The 17,265-nt window shown below is 33.2% G+C and overlaps 1 protein-coding gene and 1 long non-coding RNA gene across 9 annotated transcripts in view; both read left to right on the top strand.

Annotated features, from left to right (window-relative positions):
• The first annotated feature begins 2,012 nt into the window (after positions 1–2,012).
• The window catches only part of LOC141447372 (uncharacterized), a 34,368-nt gene continuing 19,115 nt past the window's right edge, over positions 2,013–17,265 (top strand). For all 8 annotated transcript variants that reach the window (XM_074114856.1, XM_074114853.1, XM_074114855.1 and 5 more), the window contains exon 1: positions 2,013–3,164. In XM_074114856.1, coding sequence (XP_073970957.1) covers positions 2,097–3,164 — 1,068 coding nt within the window. In that variant the 5' untranslated portion in view covers positions 2,013–2,096. The remainder of the gene's footprint in view (positions 3,165–17,265) is intronic.
• Positions 13,028–14,725, top strand: LOC141447394 (uncharacterized). Its single transcript, XR_012454290.1, has 2 exons — positions 13,028–13,315; positions 14,604–14,725. It is a non-coding gene; the product is annotated as an uncharacterized lncRNA (long non-coding RNA).

Below are 17,265 nucleotides of genomic sequence, written 5' to 3'. Positions count from 1 at the left end.
GGAATTAATTTAATGAATCGCAAAGCGGTGTCCTATATTTTGTAATATCCTTAACAGATGTGAACTGAATCTATTTATGTCACTGTCGTGAGTTAATTAGGATTTCGAATTGATCATAATGTGTCAACTATTTCCCTCAACTCTCAACGCTCTCTAATTAGGTTCCTATGTAATATTTATCATTCTGAGGTGTATTGCTTTTTTTTTTGTGTTTGTGTGTGTGTAATTTTTGGCGCTCGGAGCTTTTTTTTTCAGTAGAATGTGTTCTTTCGTTGCGAACGATGAGTTGTAAGAAGCTCCTAGTAAGAGAAAATCTTAAGGTCGGCAGCTGGATTCGAAACCTGGATCTCCGCTTGGGAATTCTGTACGCTAACGATTGAGACAGAACATGAGACAAGCTAAGGTTAAATTGAATTGTTAGAATTGTAGCGACAATCACAATCTACTTATAGATTAATTCTAAAGATGAATTATAGATTATAGATCAATACAAGAACAGGGTTTCCTCTTTAATTAACTTCATCTAAAGATGGATCTTCAGCCAAAGATAATTTTTATCATTTATCACTTATCATCAAGAATACTATACTTGCACCTCAACCGTTACATAACTGAAAACAACAAAAAGAACTCTGGTGTCAGAATGAAGACATAAATACATAACAAAGTGACAGCCTCTCTTTCTCTGTGACAGATGCGTACAAAATAGAAGATAAAGTATAAAAAAAAAAAGTACAGAAACTGAGTTAACTGTTAAAGTGTAAAAGATGTTATAGAAGAAATAGCTAACTAGTGAAGGGAATCTGTCTGACATGTTATAATATTCCACGAGCTCTGCTCGCTGTTCTAATGATAACTGCTCTATGTTATATCATGCCCTGGGAGTACGAGTATAAAATACTTGATACTTAATGTTATAAAACTAATGTTTTGTTTTATATTGGCTAATTAAATGTCAAGATTTCTCCATAATCCTATTTGACGTTCTTTGTCCGAAAAAATTGTTTTTTTTTTTTTTCAAATGGTCTCTATAAAAGATAACAGGATATCTTAAAATCGAAAAAGAAAGGAGAAATTTAATTTTTCGATGTGTACCTATCAAGTACTCTACTGTAACTTAGCGATTCCTCAACCAGAGAATCAATTTATGAAATAGATTTTCTTTTACTTTTGGAAAATAGTTCAGTTTTTTTACGAACTTCTTATTGTACACATTCTATTCATGGCTAAGATTGTTTGATACATTTTTTCGTTCAAATTTTGATTTGAGGGTACTTTTCTGAGAGGGAGGAATCGGACTGTCCTATAAAGAACCATTTTCATATAATGCAGTATTTTTTTTGGCAGAAGTATTATATCTGGTCAATATACAATATATACAAAAATTAGTAACAACAAATTGTGGTTGTTAAACATTTATTTTAAATACACTGAATATTCTTCTAGAATTGCCATTTTTTATGGAATAAATAATTGAATTCCAAAATCTTAGGCACATATAATATTGATATACACTTTTTTTACCCTCGATTATGTTCTGGGACAATCAAAATTGATTAAAATTCCAACTTTGTTCTTAAATTTTTCCAAAAGTAAAACATGAGAACTTGATGTGGCGAATTGTTGTAACGATCTGCTAAAAACCTTCTTATTTTTTAATTACTTTTTTTTTATCATCATTATTTACAATTAGGTAGGTTTAAGAATTCTTGTATCAGCAGTTTTAAGTATCCTAACCTAATTTAAAATAAAGGAATCCTTTAAATAATAATATTAAGAAAAAAAAACTTTATAATTGCGTTAACAGAATAAATAAAAATTAGCATTTATAAAAGAATTTTGATTAACGGTTAAGTAGTATTCTTTTCACTACAATTAGTAACAACATTTATTACACCTGTTGGTATGAAAGTGTAATGATGAGTGTAATGTGCGGTGCTCGTTAGTGCGTGCGCATACTAAGGCAAACAGTTGTGTGGGGAAAGTCTTGAACTTGGTAAGTTTGATTCCAGTCGGTGTGAAAAGAGGTGGGGATCTAGCGGAGAGGGGCGTAGTCCATCCGGTAGACTGGTACCAGTCATGAGAGTGCAGTGACCATGAACAGATACTACGAGGGTTACAGGAGACCGGGGGCGATGTTGACCCTGCCTCCGCCGCCTTTAACCGATCCAGGAGCTACATGGACTTCATATACTTCGGAGCCGGTCAGAGCTGGCCAAGAAAGATTCAAACCAGAACGTAGCCGCCATGGAGTGAATCTGCATAAACTACAGTGGAGAAATTCAAATTGGGTTGACGGATTTCCGGAAATGGTATCTTCTATGACTATTGCGGATGTGTCGCCAAGATTTGCTGTGAAAAGAATTATATTGCTGTATGAAAATTCCCAGTATAGAGAAGCTGCAAATTTTATCAACCGTCTCAGCCATGGTACGTTCAAAACTATACTTACGCAGTTGCCGATCGATTTATTCGTGGAAACCATGCCCCATTCGGTGTCCATACTGGAAGCTTTGTATGCAAAAGTATTCTTGTCTTCGGATTGCGGTATACGGGTATTACGTCCTGAGAGTGTGCTCATGCAGTTGGTGAAATTATTTGCCGGTACTGGATCGCCAGACCGTTGGCTGGCCAGTGCTAGGAAACTGCTAAAAGTTATCGTACTCTCCGAGCCGAAATTGAAAAAAGCTTTACAAGTAAAACGACGCGCTTTGGACAAAGCTGTCGAGGGACTTGGACAGCATGGATTGGTCGGCACAACTGATGAATCCATGACAAATCTACATGACGCTCTAAAAGTGGAATTTCAAAGATTAGTGGACACTTATAAGACAGCTTTGCAGAAACTGGAAGAGCTCTCTTTGTCCGGTAAGAAGAACGATGGTAAGACTAGCGCACCCATACAAGCTTCACACCAAAGACAATTGTCATTGAAACAAGCGGACATCCAGGAAAGATTGATCAAAAATAAGACTCTGTTGAATGTGGTGGAGCCGGCCACCTCTAACCGATCTGCGGCCATACTCTTGGCAATCTTACAGAGACGTGTGGAATGCGACAAGGATGCACTTTTTCAATTCACGCAGCTCAGAAAGGAGTTGAAAATGGAATCCGAACAAGTGGTCGCGCCATTGCTCATGCGATATTCGCACGCTTGTGACCAAGTAAGACATATTTCTTTGTTTATTCAGCTTACAAATTATTGCTCATCTCCCTAATTAATTTACCTTTAACGCTTAATTAGTTTTCACTTTCTTATGACTGCTGTCACAAGCAGAATTTTAATTGCAATTTGTATTGAATATTTGAATATAAAATATTGAATTTAAGAATATTAGTACACAAAAACTCTTGTCTGAACATTTCATTATACGTTCTGTTACTCTTAATTTTACTAACGCAAATTGAATAGCAAGGAATGTAATTTTCAAAAAAAATATATCAAAAGGGAGACCCACAAAAACCCTGTCCTTTTTAACAGCTTCTGAAATTAATTTTCACAAACACTACCAGGCCAATCTGAAATTTCCTTCTTAAGTGGTTACGAGTTAGCTTACTAAGTTTAAAGACATTACCTGTAACGGGTTTCCAAAAATTCGCGGTAACCTTTAGAAACAATAGAAAATACTTCAAAATTTGCATTTAATGCTCAATAATATTATTTTATTAATAAATAGATACATTAAACTATTGTGAGACGTTAAGAGAGGCGCCGAACCCTCTTAAAAATCCACTTCACGAGATCAATTTTTGTTTAAATAAAGATTCTAGATCTACATATATGCAAAGTAGTCTGTATCAAGTTTAAATATTGAATTTGATTGAAAACTTATTAGAAGGTCTCCTAAAATAGGACTCATAACAAACTATGAATTTTAAACTGTTCTGTCATTTTCAAGTTTTAAGTTGTACTAACCAAAGACTGACGCTTTTTCACATTGTAAAAAAGCTCTTTTCCATATTCAGATTACTTCCTTGAAAAATATAAAAATATTTCTTGTAAAAAAAATGTAAATATAAAATTTGCAGGAATGCAATACTTTGTTTTTTTTTTTTTTAAAAAAAAAATGGATTTACCAGAAAATAAAGAAATCACTCAAAATCGGAATCATCAGTTTATTGATTTTTTACTTATTGTTTATTTTTGATTTTACTACTTAAATGAAAAATGTAGCAACATGTTAGTGCGAAAGTTATGATTGATCTTCATTTTATTTTCTTGACTTTAACATACTTGAATGTTTTTATTGTAAGTAGAAGAATTTAAATTGTTACATATCATTTACAAACTGATCATTTAATGTTTCTGTTAGATAAAATAACTTCAGTTTAAGCTTCTAACAATACTTTAAACTAAAATTAAACTTAATATTTTGTTTACTAAATGTTAATTGCTTTCAATTAAACTTATTGTTACAACTGTACATAGAAGAGAAAACTTGGAGCTGCTAGCGGTACAACGGTTCGTACGCTAAAATGAATTATTCAGAAGAATTGATGTAAATTGTTGGCCAACAAAGGGTATAGACAGTCTTTAAAGAACATCGCTGGAGTCGTTATCGAGTAACATGAAACGCCGGACTATAAAAAAAAAATAGTATTTTTTGGTTTTAATTTAAATTTTCGGCCATAATAATAATTTTTGTTCTCATTAATATTGTTCAAAAGTTAGAACCGTCCCGTACAGTAATCAGTAATGAGTGCATTTCGTCCCCCTACCCAAGGGCCCCACTTAAGTGATTTTTTTTTTCAGAGTAAATAGTACAAATAAAAGTAATGGGCCTAATGAAAAATCTCTCATTGAAATGATCATTTCCATTTTGCTTCTACAATCTATCTCTTCTGTAGATGACCCTGAACTAAATATCAGATTCGTACTTTCCTGGTACTTTCATATTTTAAGTAATAATTTTTTTTATTTAATAAAAAATAATAATAAATCTGTATAATTACAATTAAAAACCTAGATTTTTATAAACTTTTTCCTGGATGCATTTTTTTTTTTCTGGACAAATTTGAATAAGTGCACTTCAGGAAGAGATTAGAAGTGCACTTGCATCCCTATAAATTTGTTGCTTTGTAACTGTTTTTCTAATGTACTAGCATCACGTTTGTAAATTCGATGATTAGGTAAATGAATTGCTAAAATTATTTGCACGATTTTCTTTAAATTTATACAATTTGTTTTTAATCCTGCAATTATATTCATACGAGTTGGTCTAGTGGTCAAGAGTGTGGCTTTGTGAGTGAGAGATCACCAGTTCGAATCCCGTGAATGACTACTTTTTATTTGTTAGAAAAAAAAGTGTTTATAGTATAGTATATTCACTTGAAAAAAAAAATAGGCGATTACTTTACTACATTCATATGTATTTTACTTCCTCTAAAGCGTACTTTCAATTGAATTTTTCAAAATTCAGAAAAATCTATGGAGACTCGAGTACTTAGGTTGATAATAAGCTAGAATTTGCCCATTGGCACTTGCAGATTTTTTATAAATTGAAGTCTTGATTAGAGTGCTCATTGCAAACTGCAGTTAGGCTGGATATTCATCTACAGGGAAGTCTAGTAGGCCTATTGCTAGTTTATTTCACTCCCAATGTTCCTTTACTTTTATTAGGTTTAATACAAAAAATATTTTCTTTGTTTTAAGTCAACAATGTAACCTGCATCTTTAAAGCGAAATAAAGATCGCTATTAAAAAGCGTGAGCCATAAAAATGTTCACGCTAAGCTAGAGTAACCATTACCATTGAAAACCTTGGAAATATCCATTTACAATATATTTAATGTTACTTTGAACAATTGTGAGATAACAACGTTTTAAGAGATAATATTAGCATTATAGCAAAAATGGTTTCAACCACGAGCTTCACTTTTTTAAAAAAAAAATATATTCCGTTCGCTCACACATACTTCGCACTTAAAATATTTGTCAGGCTTTTTACAAACTTACAACCGCTGAAAATATTTGACACGATTCTTAAAAAAAAATTTGGCCAATTGATAGAACAGCGGAAATTTGCATTAAGAAATTCTTGACCATTATTCCCATCAGATTTGGTTGTGTATACATACTGTAGATCAGATTATACTTTCAAAGAACTTTTAAAATCTTTGTATAGATCTAAATCTTTTTTAACAGTCACTTTATAATACCTGTTTATACTGTCCAGTCAAACATAACCAAACGTTCCCTCAGAACAACGTGTTTATATTTTCTCTTTTATTAAAGTTGTGATGGCCAAAAGTTTACCGTTATTTAAAACTATTCACTATCCAAACGGGCCTTTTGATCGATTTATTTATATTTATTATATCACTTATTGGGTAAGTTTCTATCGATTTTGAACATCATTTGTAGATAACCGTTTTTTTTTTTTACTGAGAAAAACTTGAGTAATCGCATATTGAGCCCTCCATGTTTGCATTTTAATCCACGCTTGCAACGTTTATAAACGGAGCAACATTGGATGTATCCACAACATTGATGAAAAAGAGATATGGTTCGCTTGTTCGCGTAAAAGGAATGTTTTTACTACTAACTAGCCATAAAGATAAATATTGCCTTAGTTGGTACCTTATTAGGTGATCAAATAAGCTAGAGATTTGGATTTATAAAGAGAAATAGTAAATCTTTTTTTCAAAGAAACATTTCTTGTTAGAGGCGCTGATAATTTTTTTTATAGCTGGTAGGCGGTACGAGTTGGGCAGCTCCAATCCTCACCAGCTGGTTGGTTATCGTATGTCCTGCAATAAATGGATATATTCTTTGTTTCTCTTTCTCTAAGGCTCAACAATTCTGAAAAGGACCAAGGCCTCCACCACTATCCTCTTCCATTCCTCTCTTTCTTGGGCTCTCGTCCACCTCCACCTTCTTACACCCATCGCCCTCAGATCCTCCTCCACCTGGTCAATACATCCACTGGACCTCCTGCCGCCAAGCTTGCCTTCCAGCGCCTGGTGATCCATTCTCATCAGATGGCCAGTCCATCTTAGTCTCGCTTCCTCGAAAAGGATTTGTCAGCTCAGCATTTGTGTGAATATGCCACTGGCCGTACTCACAAACTGGTTCGTAGATCCTGCATAGGACTTCTCCTCTTCCATACCTCCAACATTTGTTGGAGGACACTCGTTAGAGTCGCATGTCTCGGAGGCGTACATCACCAACAACGGCCTGACCGTTTTATATATTAATAATTTGGCCTCTCTGGAAATATCACGGGATTCGAAAATTTTGTGCAAGGCATAATAACATCGGTTTGCCGCTGCTATTTAGGAATATTTAGGGCTGGACCCTTACTTCGGCTCCAACGTTATTCTCCTCAGTCAACCCCACACCCAGACTCTTAAAGACCTCAACACGTTCATAGATCTTGTCCTCTACTTGCAGGCTTCCTTGTCCCTCTTCAAGTCCCCTGGATGTCTCTAGAAACTGTGTTTTCTGTTCGTTAACATGGGGAGCCCCATTCTCTAAGCCGTATCCCCGAACTTTTTCAAGTTATCCCTTAGGCTGGAAACATAGTGGAGCGGCGAGCAAAGCGGCGAAATCAAACACAAGTTAACATATGGGACCGCGCATAGTGGGGAGCAAAGCGAAGATAGAGCAACGCTGTCTATAGAGAGTGTTTGTTTTCGCCGCTTTGCTCGCCGCTCCACTATGTTTCCAGCCTTAAGGAGTTAATGCTATGAGCCGTCAGAACGGCGTCGTCTGCCTCGGTCAATTAATTAATAATTGATCTTGGATATGTCAATCCTGTGAGGCTATTTGTGTTCTTAGTTCAATAAAGCTTTAGAAAAAAATAAATTCTTTCGAACTTAGGGGACTTCAAACCCGATATTTCTGTTTTGCAAAAGTCATGATATAAGATCTGCATGATTACAAATATCTTGCCTTACTTAGTAGAGTAACAGAAACTAAGAAATAATTAATTCAAATTAGGCCTTTGAAAATTTATAACAAATTTATAAAAATTCTTAAGATTTGATCATCCTTTTTTAAAATAGAAAGATGTGGTGTGACCTATTAGCTTGTTTTAATAGTTGGCGGCACACAGGTAAATAAAAAAAAGTTTCTCTACTAAAGTGTGTGTACCTTGAGGCTTTATTTACTCTGTGTGTGTGCTCATAAGTTGAAAATAAACTTACCGAGGAAGTTGGAGTTTAGTGGGGGGTCGGCAAAGTGAGGTGATACTTCTCTTGAGTTGAGTGTATAGTGTGTATACACACATCCCTATTGGGTCCCATTTAAAAACCTGTTTTTGATTATTTCTATTCCATCCGGTACTTTCTACTCGGTTCCTGTACGGCTCATTGAGTCTCTTAGAACATTCCCTTAACTGGGCCGGCTTTGTACTTCTCTCTCTTTCTCGCAACTCTCTTGTCTATTTTTGTAAAATTACACTCTCTTATGAATGGGTTGAGAATTTTTAATATAGCTAGCTATAAGTTCATCGACTGCTTTTTGTAAAAATCATTGAGCAAGTTTTTTTTTTTTTTCTTTATTAATGTAACTGTGAATGTAAGTCATGATTTCAAATGTGATTAAATCCGCATTGCTGGATATTAACCCCAGCATGCATGTTTGTTTTGACGAGTTTCAGACCTTCAGCCATCATAAGACCTAGATTGATCAGTTTGGTGTTGAGATTTCGACCTGACTTTTGTTTCTGTCTCTTACTACACTTGCTGACTGAATAAGGAAGGTTACTAGTGACAGTCACTGCAAAAACCATATAACCTCCCTTACTTAGTAAGCTGTACTGCCGAGACAGAAACATAGATGAAGAATCTTCTACAGTAAACAGATTAATCTACCTCTATTAAGATAGATGAAAGCCCAAAACCGGTACAACAAACATCCGTGCTGCAACAGATAAAAATCAAAAGCACTTTATGATACCAAGTGCCAGCTCTCAGTTTTGGATTTCACCATAATTATAACAGGCATCCTATTGGCTTAAATTGTTCTAAACATTCTCACTGAAGTACTGTGAAAGATCAGATCCAGGTAAATCATTGATTTCAAAAAAAAATAAATCCCCTTCAAAATCGGTCAAATCCGTTTTAGGTTGTCCTCAGAGCAAAAAGGGTAACCTTCCCCCCGCGTAGTAAAGTACAAATTTGATGTATGGATATGCCGGAGATAGATCTACTCAACCTGATTTTTGTTTTGTATTTTTCCAGTAGATCATCGCCAAAGAGTTCAATTTGGATATAATTTATTTTAGGCCTTCCACTTTGATCAGTAACTTTTGCTCATTGATGGTTATTAAATACTCGTACAAAGATAAGAGAAAATCATGTAAGTGGTCACCCACAGTTTTATTAACTCCTTAATATTCTGCATTATTAATATTACATGACGTTCGACATCAAGTAATCATCATTTTATGTTCTTGTCGATAAATACTAGCAAAATAGTTTCCGGTGATTAATAAAATTAGGTCATAATTATATTTAGGAGGTAATGAGAGATGGAAATTATTTTAAAAGGTAAACAGTAATTACATGGGTGGGTGATTAATAACAATTAGAAGCACCAAAACTATTCACTCACTCTCGCAGTTAGAGTCATGCTGACGGAGACGCAATTCCTGAGATATCCTTCAAGATTACAGCCACTTTTACCATCGCCATCTAAAATGTAAAGTGCGCTGATTTGTAAGGCAGTATTTGTATACCATACCAAAACTCAATCAACCAAAATAAAAGCTAGAAGCTTTCTCACGGGCACAGTGGTAGTAGATTCAAGCAGCCAGTCTGTAGATCGAATATCCTGAACCTTCTTCAATTACGCTCTGGGGGAAAAAAAAATCCAGACAAAGTTCAAGTCCTTCCTTTCTCCGATTATTAACCCTTTTATTTTCTTTCTCGCCCAAAAAATTAAACCGTGACAGTTTCAATTGTTAAAACCGACCGATGCTAACAAAAGGAACCTGCCCTTTTGTATGAAAAATCTTTTAATATTTTTTTTATCAGGATAGTCCGACATAGCCCAGTATTAAAAAAGCTTAAGAACTAAAACGAATTTTAATTATATTCATTAAATTTAAAAACTACTATATAGTCACACGACTTTCTTGCAGGTTTCAATAAATGAAATTGACAAAATCTCTTAAAACTAAATTTAAAAGTAATATGATATATCCTTAAGAGCAAAAACATGTCAAATTTGGGTGTTCTTCAATTCAACTTTTTCCAACAATTTTTAACGATCAATCCTATCGGACAGTTTTAATTATATTCACCTTAAAACAAAATTCGTTATAAATTACTTCCTGAACATGTCGCAATGGTTCTGAAAATAGAGCACACAATGGAGCAATCTTAAAAAGAATATTCTCACATAAAAATTATTTAGGAAGTTTTTAGATTCAGTGGGAATCCAGTATTCAAATCGCTTCCGTACTCTACAATGAGCTAAACCATTTTTGTGATAGACTTTTGAAGATCATTTGCTTAAATTCAATTTCGAAAATTTCTTAGTAACAAAAGATAACCATTACAAAAACTTTACAGAAATACCTAACATATCGATAGGAGAGGATGTACGGTAATTAACTTCGTACAGTTACCAGTTTGCTGTAGATCTTTTACAATCAACAATTCATTTTTTGTTGTTTTCAGATAATAAAGAGGATATTTTGTTTGTTCTTATTGTTACTGCGTTACTAAAGAGTATTCTCTTTTATGGAAATTAAGCTCCTGTTATTTTTACTTTCTATTTTCTGGTATTTGAGGAATTATCGTAATCGTGCGAATTTTTAACAGGATTGTAGGTTTTTAGTTTCTTTGAATAAGGAAAATTGATTTTTATAAATCTGTATGTCTATCCTTGGTCTACGTAGTATCTCAAAAAATGGAAAATCACAATCATTTGAATTAGATAATTTTTTTAAGACATCATCTGGGTTAAGAACCTTTTAATAAGATTTCCATCAAAATTGATCCCATAGGTCATGATATTTTTCTGAATATATTTTCTAGTTCACACTTTTTTGAGTTCTGGTGTCTTCTGGTTGTTCCTGTTTTGATTCTTGATCTATACAATTTTATTTGTAACATTTTCGATGGAGCTTTATTTCAAGGCACTTCTTGGGAACATGGTAGTTTATGCACCTCTCTAAAGTACTATTTTAGTGCAAAGAATGGATCTAGCTAGAGCACAGGTTTGCCTATTACGCAAAAAAAAAAAAAAAAAAAAAAAGCGACAGAATGGGATGTGCCAAAATTGACATGATCCTACAGCACTGCTGGTCAATGGTTTTTACGAGATAATTTCTTCAGCAACAACTACTAATACAACTCTTAAAGGCGATCTGGAGCAATAAGAGGTGTTAGGTACAGATTAGCAACCCTCTGATGAGTTCCAGGTATCTGGTGGCCAGATTCAGAGAGATCCCATCTTGCTCAGCGTATTATCTTGAAAAAGTAAGAAGAACCATCCTACGCTAACAAGTGCAGGACCATCTACAACAAAATGATTCAACATACTCCGTATGCAGGCAAACTTATGAGCCAAAGAGCCCAAAGAGCAAAATTTCCAAGAAAGTAGAAAACCTTGAGAATTAAAGTAATAGAAAGTGAAGTGAGTGATCATATCAGATAATTTAAAAAGAAAAAGAAAATAAGCAATGTTATTCGTACTTTCTTACATAAATTAGTAAAAGTTGTCATAACGTTTTCTAAACATCAATAAGTCTGTAAATTGTGTTGAAAGGGTGGTTATTTGTGCAGTAGACTACTTCACCTCAAATTATATCACAGTTACTCTAGTGTGCGCACGATTTCCGTTATTATTGTCCACAGCAGTAGTTGTGATTATCTTTCTAGTTGGTAAACAAAGTGTGTAATTTGCATTACTTACCACTTGAATGACAAAAAAAAACATGGAGTTTCTTTATATAAATGTCATCATTGCAGAACAGGTAACAGGTAAAAAAAAAAGCTGCTCATATAGAACAGATTACGGTTGTTTGTGAGTGGTGAACGTGTTTAAACTTGATTCGCTTTAAAAGTTCAAACTTTATATCTTATTTTATATCAATCAGGACACCGGTTAAAGAGAACACGTCAGTTGTGTGAAGTTCGATTGTAACACCTATTAATTATTTTAATGTTTTTTAAAATGTTGAACGGATGTTAAAACTGTACCATATCTAAAATGGCACATTAGAGGATAGCCTTACTTCACTCCCCCCTAACTACCCCGCAAACATACAGTTGCCTGGAAAAATGATTGTGATATACAGTGGCGCTTATCGTCGGCTGATCAAATTGAGCTGTCTTCAAATTTGAAATTACACTTAGGTATTGCTGTCGTAATTTTCTACTATTTAGTAGGAGAGAAGTCCATAAATTACACTGAAATGGTACTTAGAGGAAAGAGCAACTACCACCTCACCCAAATGTAACTTTATTTGAATTTCCTTTAGGAATTGTTTCCAATTTTTTAGATCAATCTGTTATTGGTCAATCTAGAATTAGTATTCCAAGGTTAGTGTTAGAAGTACCAGTTTCCAATTATCTGATCACATCCAAAAGCTTAGTTCCGTGTCCAAGATTGGAAACTAAACTAAATATCAAAGTTGAACTTTCTGTAATTTATCAGTTTTTAAGTTGTGCAGTTCAATAAAGAAAAAAAAACTTCTTTTTTGGACTCATTGGAGCTTCAAAACAGATATTTCCAATGAAAACTCAATTTTGAAAATTATTTTTTCTTACTTAATAAAATTTAATAAAAAATTAAGAAGGTATGGGAGATTTTACAAAAATTTATTGACCAAATTCAATAAAATATAGTATACAAATTTATTCTATATAGCAGCAGCATCGGGGAGTCGAACTTCATATTAACCTGTACAAAGTGTAACCTTCACACGTAGTGCACCTTCATAAGCTGGTGAACCTTATCTTATGAGAGGAAGATTTGCACATCTTGAGATTAATATGAGAGACATCCTGGAAAATGATGAAAGTGAACTTATTTAATCTAATACTTTAATTTGATTAGCTTGCAAGTAGGTGAATATTTTTGAATGAAATTTTAGGCTACCGGGTGATGTTCTCGGTAACTGATTTTATCTGAGTGTAGATAATAGTTTCAATTTTAAATTTAGATGCGAGGAATTTCCAGCACTATACACTAACTAGATCAGAAAATCGACAGTATAGGTATAGGATAGGTAGGCCAGAGAAGTTAGTGAGGTAGCTTTATATTTCTTACTGAATGGTAGAATAAATTCGAAGAACATCCAGTTGTCAGACAATTTATAATAACTACCACTGGATCCTACTACTGTTCTTGACTTAAGGTATAATACTTTTTCTTAAAAACCTATAAATTTTTATTAACAATGCTTTGTTTACGTACAAGTGAACAAACAGATCTGCTAATTACACTTCACACGTAGGACATTATCCTTTTTTTTAATGATGAAGCATTTTTATAAATACTAGTATGGCACTTTCTCTTCTGTGCTAAAAAGGTTTATTACCGCTTCGTAACGACACTGCAACAATAGGATTCAGGATTTGTAACCTTAAGTTTACTATTTATTTGAACTTCATTCATTTGGGTATTTTGCTAGCAAGTGTCCTTAGTGTAAAATAATAGTTTTTATAACATTTCGTGGCAGGAACTATGTATCATTACTGTGAGTCTTTTCCATAAGTTCAGTTATTTTTAAACCATTTTGAGCAAACAAAGTTTCATGCTCGTTCCAAGATTATCTTTTATTAATCGCAGTAAAAAATCAAAGGCACAGAATGAATGAGCAGGACAATATTGGTATTTCCAAGTCTTTCTTTAAAATATTCAATGCCAATTAATCATTTTTTGAGTTTTATTGCGATTTTTCTGAGAAATTAAAAGTTTTATGGTAATTTCCGTATGGTGAATTGTTATGAAGGGGAAAAAAGTGTGAGTACGGACTTTTTACATAAGTAGTCAATCGTCCTTTCTTGTCCAAAATTTGTATTATTTATTTATTTTGATGAATTTTTTGTCTGCCACTGTTATAGAATTGTGATTTTTTCGTATTCTATCCGATTTCATTACTGATCATGGCCTTTTTGACTGTTTGATTGCCTTTAATTTTTGAAATTATATTGAAAAAGTTATTATTGGTTGAAAGTAATATTAACATAATTTATTTTAAATCCTGTGGAACTTCGAAACTTTATTTTTTTTTTTTTTAATCATTGGCCGTCTTACTGATAGTGAACTAAGTTGTGTACAACACGTCTTACTTCATGACTTCTATTACTTGCGGATACAGTCGTATGCATTCCATGGAATCTGTTGACCAATCTTTCAAGTAATGAAAAAAAAAAACAAAAAAAACTGTTAGTGTGCAGCAGTTAGTCTTAATTATAAGACTTCGTGCATCTACTCCTGTATTATTCGTGGTAGACAGAAAGTTGCGCTTCTTATTTTATTTCTGTTTACGTACATCTTTCTTTTGCATTTTTGTGTGTGTGTGTGTGTGTGTTAATTATAAATAATGACTTTTTTGTTGTTTTTAATGTGAACATTACAACTTTTCCTGTTCGTTAGCAAGAAAAACCATTTAACATTCCTCCATATAATTTAAATTGTAGATTATCAACTAGAAAAAATCAAGTTAAAAGGAAAAAAGAACTAAAATCGTGAGAATCCTTCCCAGAGTTTCACCATTATGTTTTAAAATACGTAAGAAATAAAAATAAATAAATAAAAGAAATGTAATTTATTTTTATTGCATACATAAAAGAAAACATAATACAATTTTTTTATATTATCTGTTCTAAATATTGTTTAAAGAGTTTTTGTTAATTTATTGTAACAATAAAACAATCTACAACTTCCTTCGTGCCAAGTCACGTAATAAAGAGAAAAGTTATTTTCACTTTCAGTTGCTATGCCAACAAAATAATAAATGCATCACGAGTCAATTTACACTGTATATCACCTATCTTTAAGTGATCACGTTTTTATCGTGGAAATCACGTCATATTGTGGGAGTACATTTTCACATTTCCATATTTATGTAATTGTAAAAGATTAAAATTTTATTTTGACAAAGTAATTTCGACCTTGATGATTTTAGATGAAGTCACCAAAAAAGTAGATCAGTTAAGAGTCCCGGGGGACTGAATTTTGGTTGTAATTAGCGAAAGAAACATGCTAAAAGTTCTGTTATTGGTTTCAATTACAAAATAGCTGTATTTAACTAAATAGATTTATAATATTGATCAGATTGAAAAACATAATTATGAAAATTTAAACTGGGTGTTGTGGAGGATTAGAGCAAGCTCTAATTGTGCAGATAAGGAAAAGCCTCAGAAGAATATATGGGCCTGTAAAGTAAGGAAATCAGTGAAGTATTAGGTCGACTATGGAGTTGAAAGACGTACTACACTTGAAACCGGATTTTGTGATGGTCATGAAGAAAAGTGGATTCCTTCAGATTGTCAAATAATGTGGAACCAAGGGAACGTTTGCCGAAGAATGTAGGCCGAAGAGGGAGTTGTTGTTGTTGTTGTTTGTTTGAGATGGCTCGAAGACGTAGAATTTGATCTGTGGAGAGTAAGAGTGTGTAGATGACACGCTCTTCTTCTAAGGCTGTGGCGATCGGGAAGCTTCTTACATAAGAAAGCTATTGAAAGGGGTCCAGGTCCTTTTAGTAGGACTTCGGCAGCTCAGGGTGTAAAAGGTTCCACTTTCTGTTCACGGATTTTGACCGCTGACTTTCTGTCGATTCCAATGGGATATCCAAAAAATATATAAATTTTGAGCTTTCTACGTTATTTGGCTTTTAGGGTGGTTTCGAATATACAATAACTTTTCTGGAACTACTTTCTCAACTTGGGAAGAGTAGTATATCAGGTAAAAAAATCAATATAGCTAATCCATCAAGATCACTTCTTCTCAATAGTAAAAATAAATCTAAAATAAAGAAATAAATTCTAATAGAGTTGTCTCTTACATAAATCTATCAGCTATAACTAGGTAAATGTATTTTACATACATTACGATACTGTTGTAACACTACTAGTTACGGCTTTATAAGAAGAGTTTAATGCAAAAAAAAAATTGCATGTTAATGTAGCTATGCAACTGGTGCATAACTGTTGCTTATAAGTAAATGAAGAAACATTTATTTAAATTTTTCAATCTTTTTTTCTCTCTCTCATAAATTCCATCTTTTTAGTGAAAGAAATAAAGTCCCTCTCAACAAACTTTGCATTTTGAATGACTTCTTTCATGTTTCAGGAGAAATACTGCCTAACGGCCGATCGGTCAAGTTGTTTGCGTCGCTTTATACAGAAACGAAGTTATATATACTGAATCCACTTGTATCACTGAATTCGTACTATGATAAAACATACTTTTTTTGCTACAAGTGGATACATGGTTCTATACGTAATTTTACTTGAAACATGTTCGTATTATCGTAGTAATAGATTATATGCATACTTTAAGAAAATATTCTCATAAAATGTGGTTAAATATACAGAAGATTAAAAATTTCTTCAAGACAATAGTTTGAGAAATAGAACTGTACAATTATACAGGAATGCTTAGATTCTTAGAAACAGTATGTTAAAAGAACTAAAAACTAGTATGGAACAATGTTGCGTACAAAGAACTAGAAAAAACAAACTATTGTATTATTCTCTAGTAAAACCAGGAAACAGTCCGACACGGTTTATTTGCCTGGAAATCTTCATTTTTCTACCATTTTTAACATAGCATAGGTTCTCAAGTGCAATCTGGTGACACAAATGTGCACTGTGTTACTTTTTTTTTTTTAAATATAAAGAAATGATTTATTTATACGGAAATTAAAAAAAAAGAAGTTTTGTGGTTTGTTTTTGGTTTGCTGGAATTTGATTGTGATTTCAACTGGGTTAACTATGTTTGTTAGAGGGAGAGGTTACTCTGAAGGTTATTATTCGTGTTTGTAGTAAGAGAAAGTATTTTTTTTCAGTAGATAGTTTCAAGTTAGTTAAACTTCTTTCGTAAAAATCAGTCTAGTTGTTTTAAAAGATAATTGTCAATAAAGAGATCATTTCTAAACAAGTTGTACAAAAATAATCTAAGATAAATGGTAGTAGATTTCTCCTCTTCCAGGTACAAGATCAAGATCAGATACCACCTGCAGTTGTGCTACTATATCGTACAGAAAGAGAAGCGATATATCTCCATCTTTGTGCTAAGTGTGTCTTCCTTAGAATGGATACTGTACAATACCGTCTTCAATATAATGTTCTCTACACT

This window comes from Rhodnius prolixus, unplaced genomic scaffold (genome assembly GCF_049639745.1).
Source record: "Rhodnius prolixus isolate KJV_2025 unplaced genomic scaffold, Rpr scaffold_7, whole genome shotgun sequence".
NCBI classification, from domain to species: Eukaryota; Metazoa; Arthropoda; class Insecta; order Hemiptera; family Reduviidae; genus Rhodnius; species Rhodnius prolixus.
This window is presented reverse-complemented; position numbering and strand designations above follow the sequence as displayed.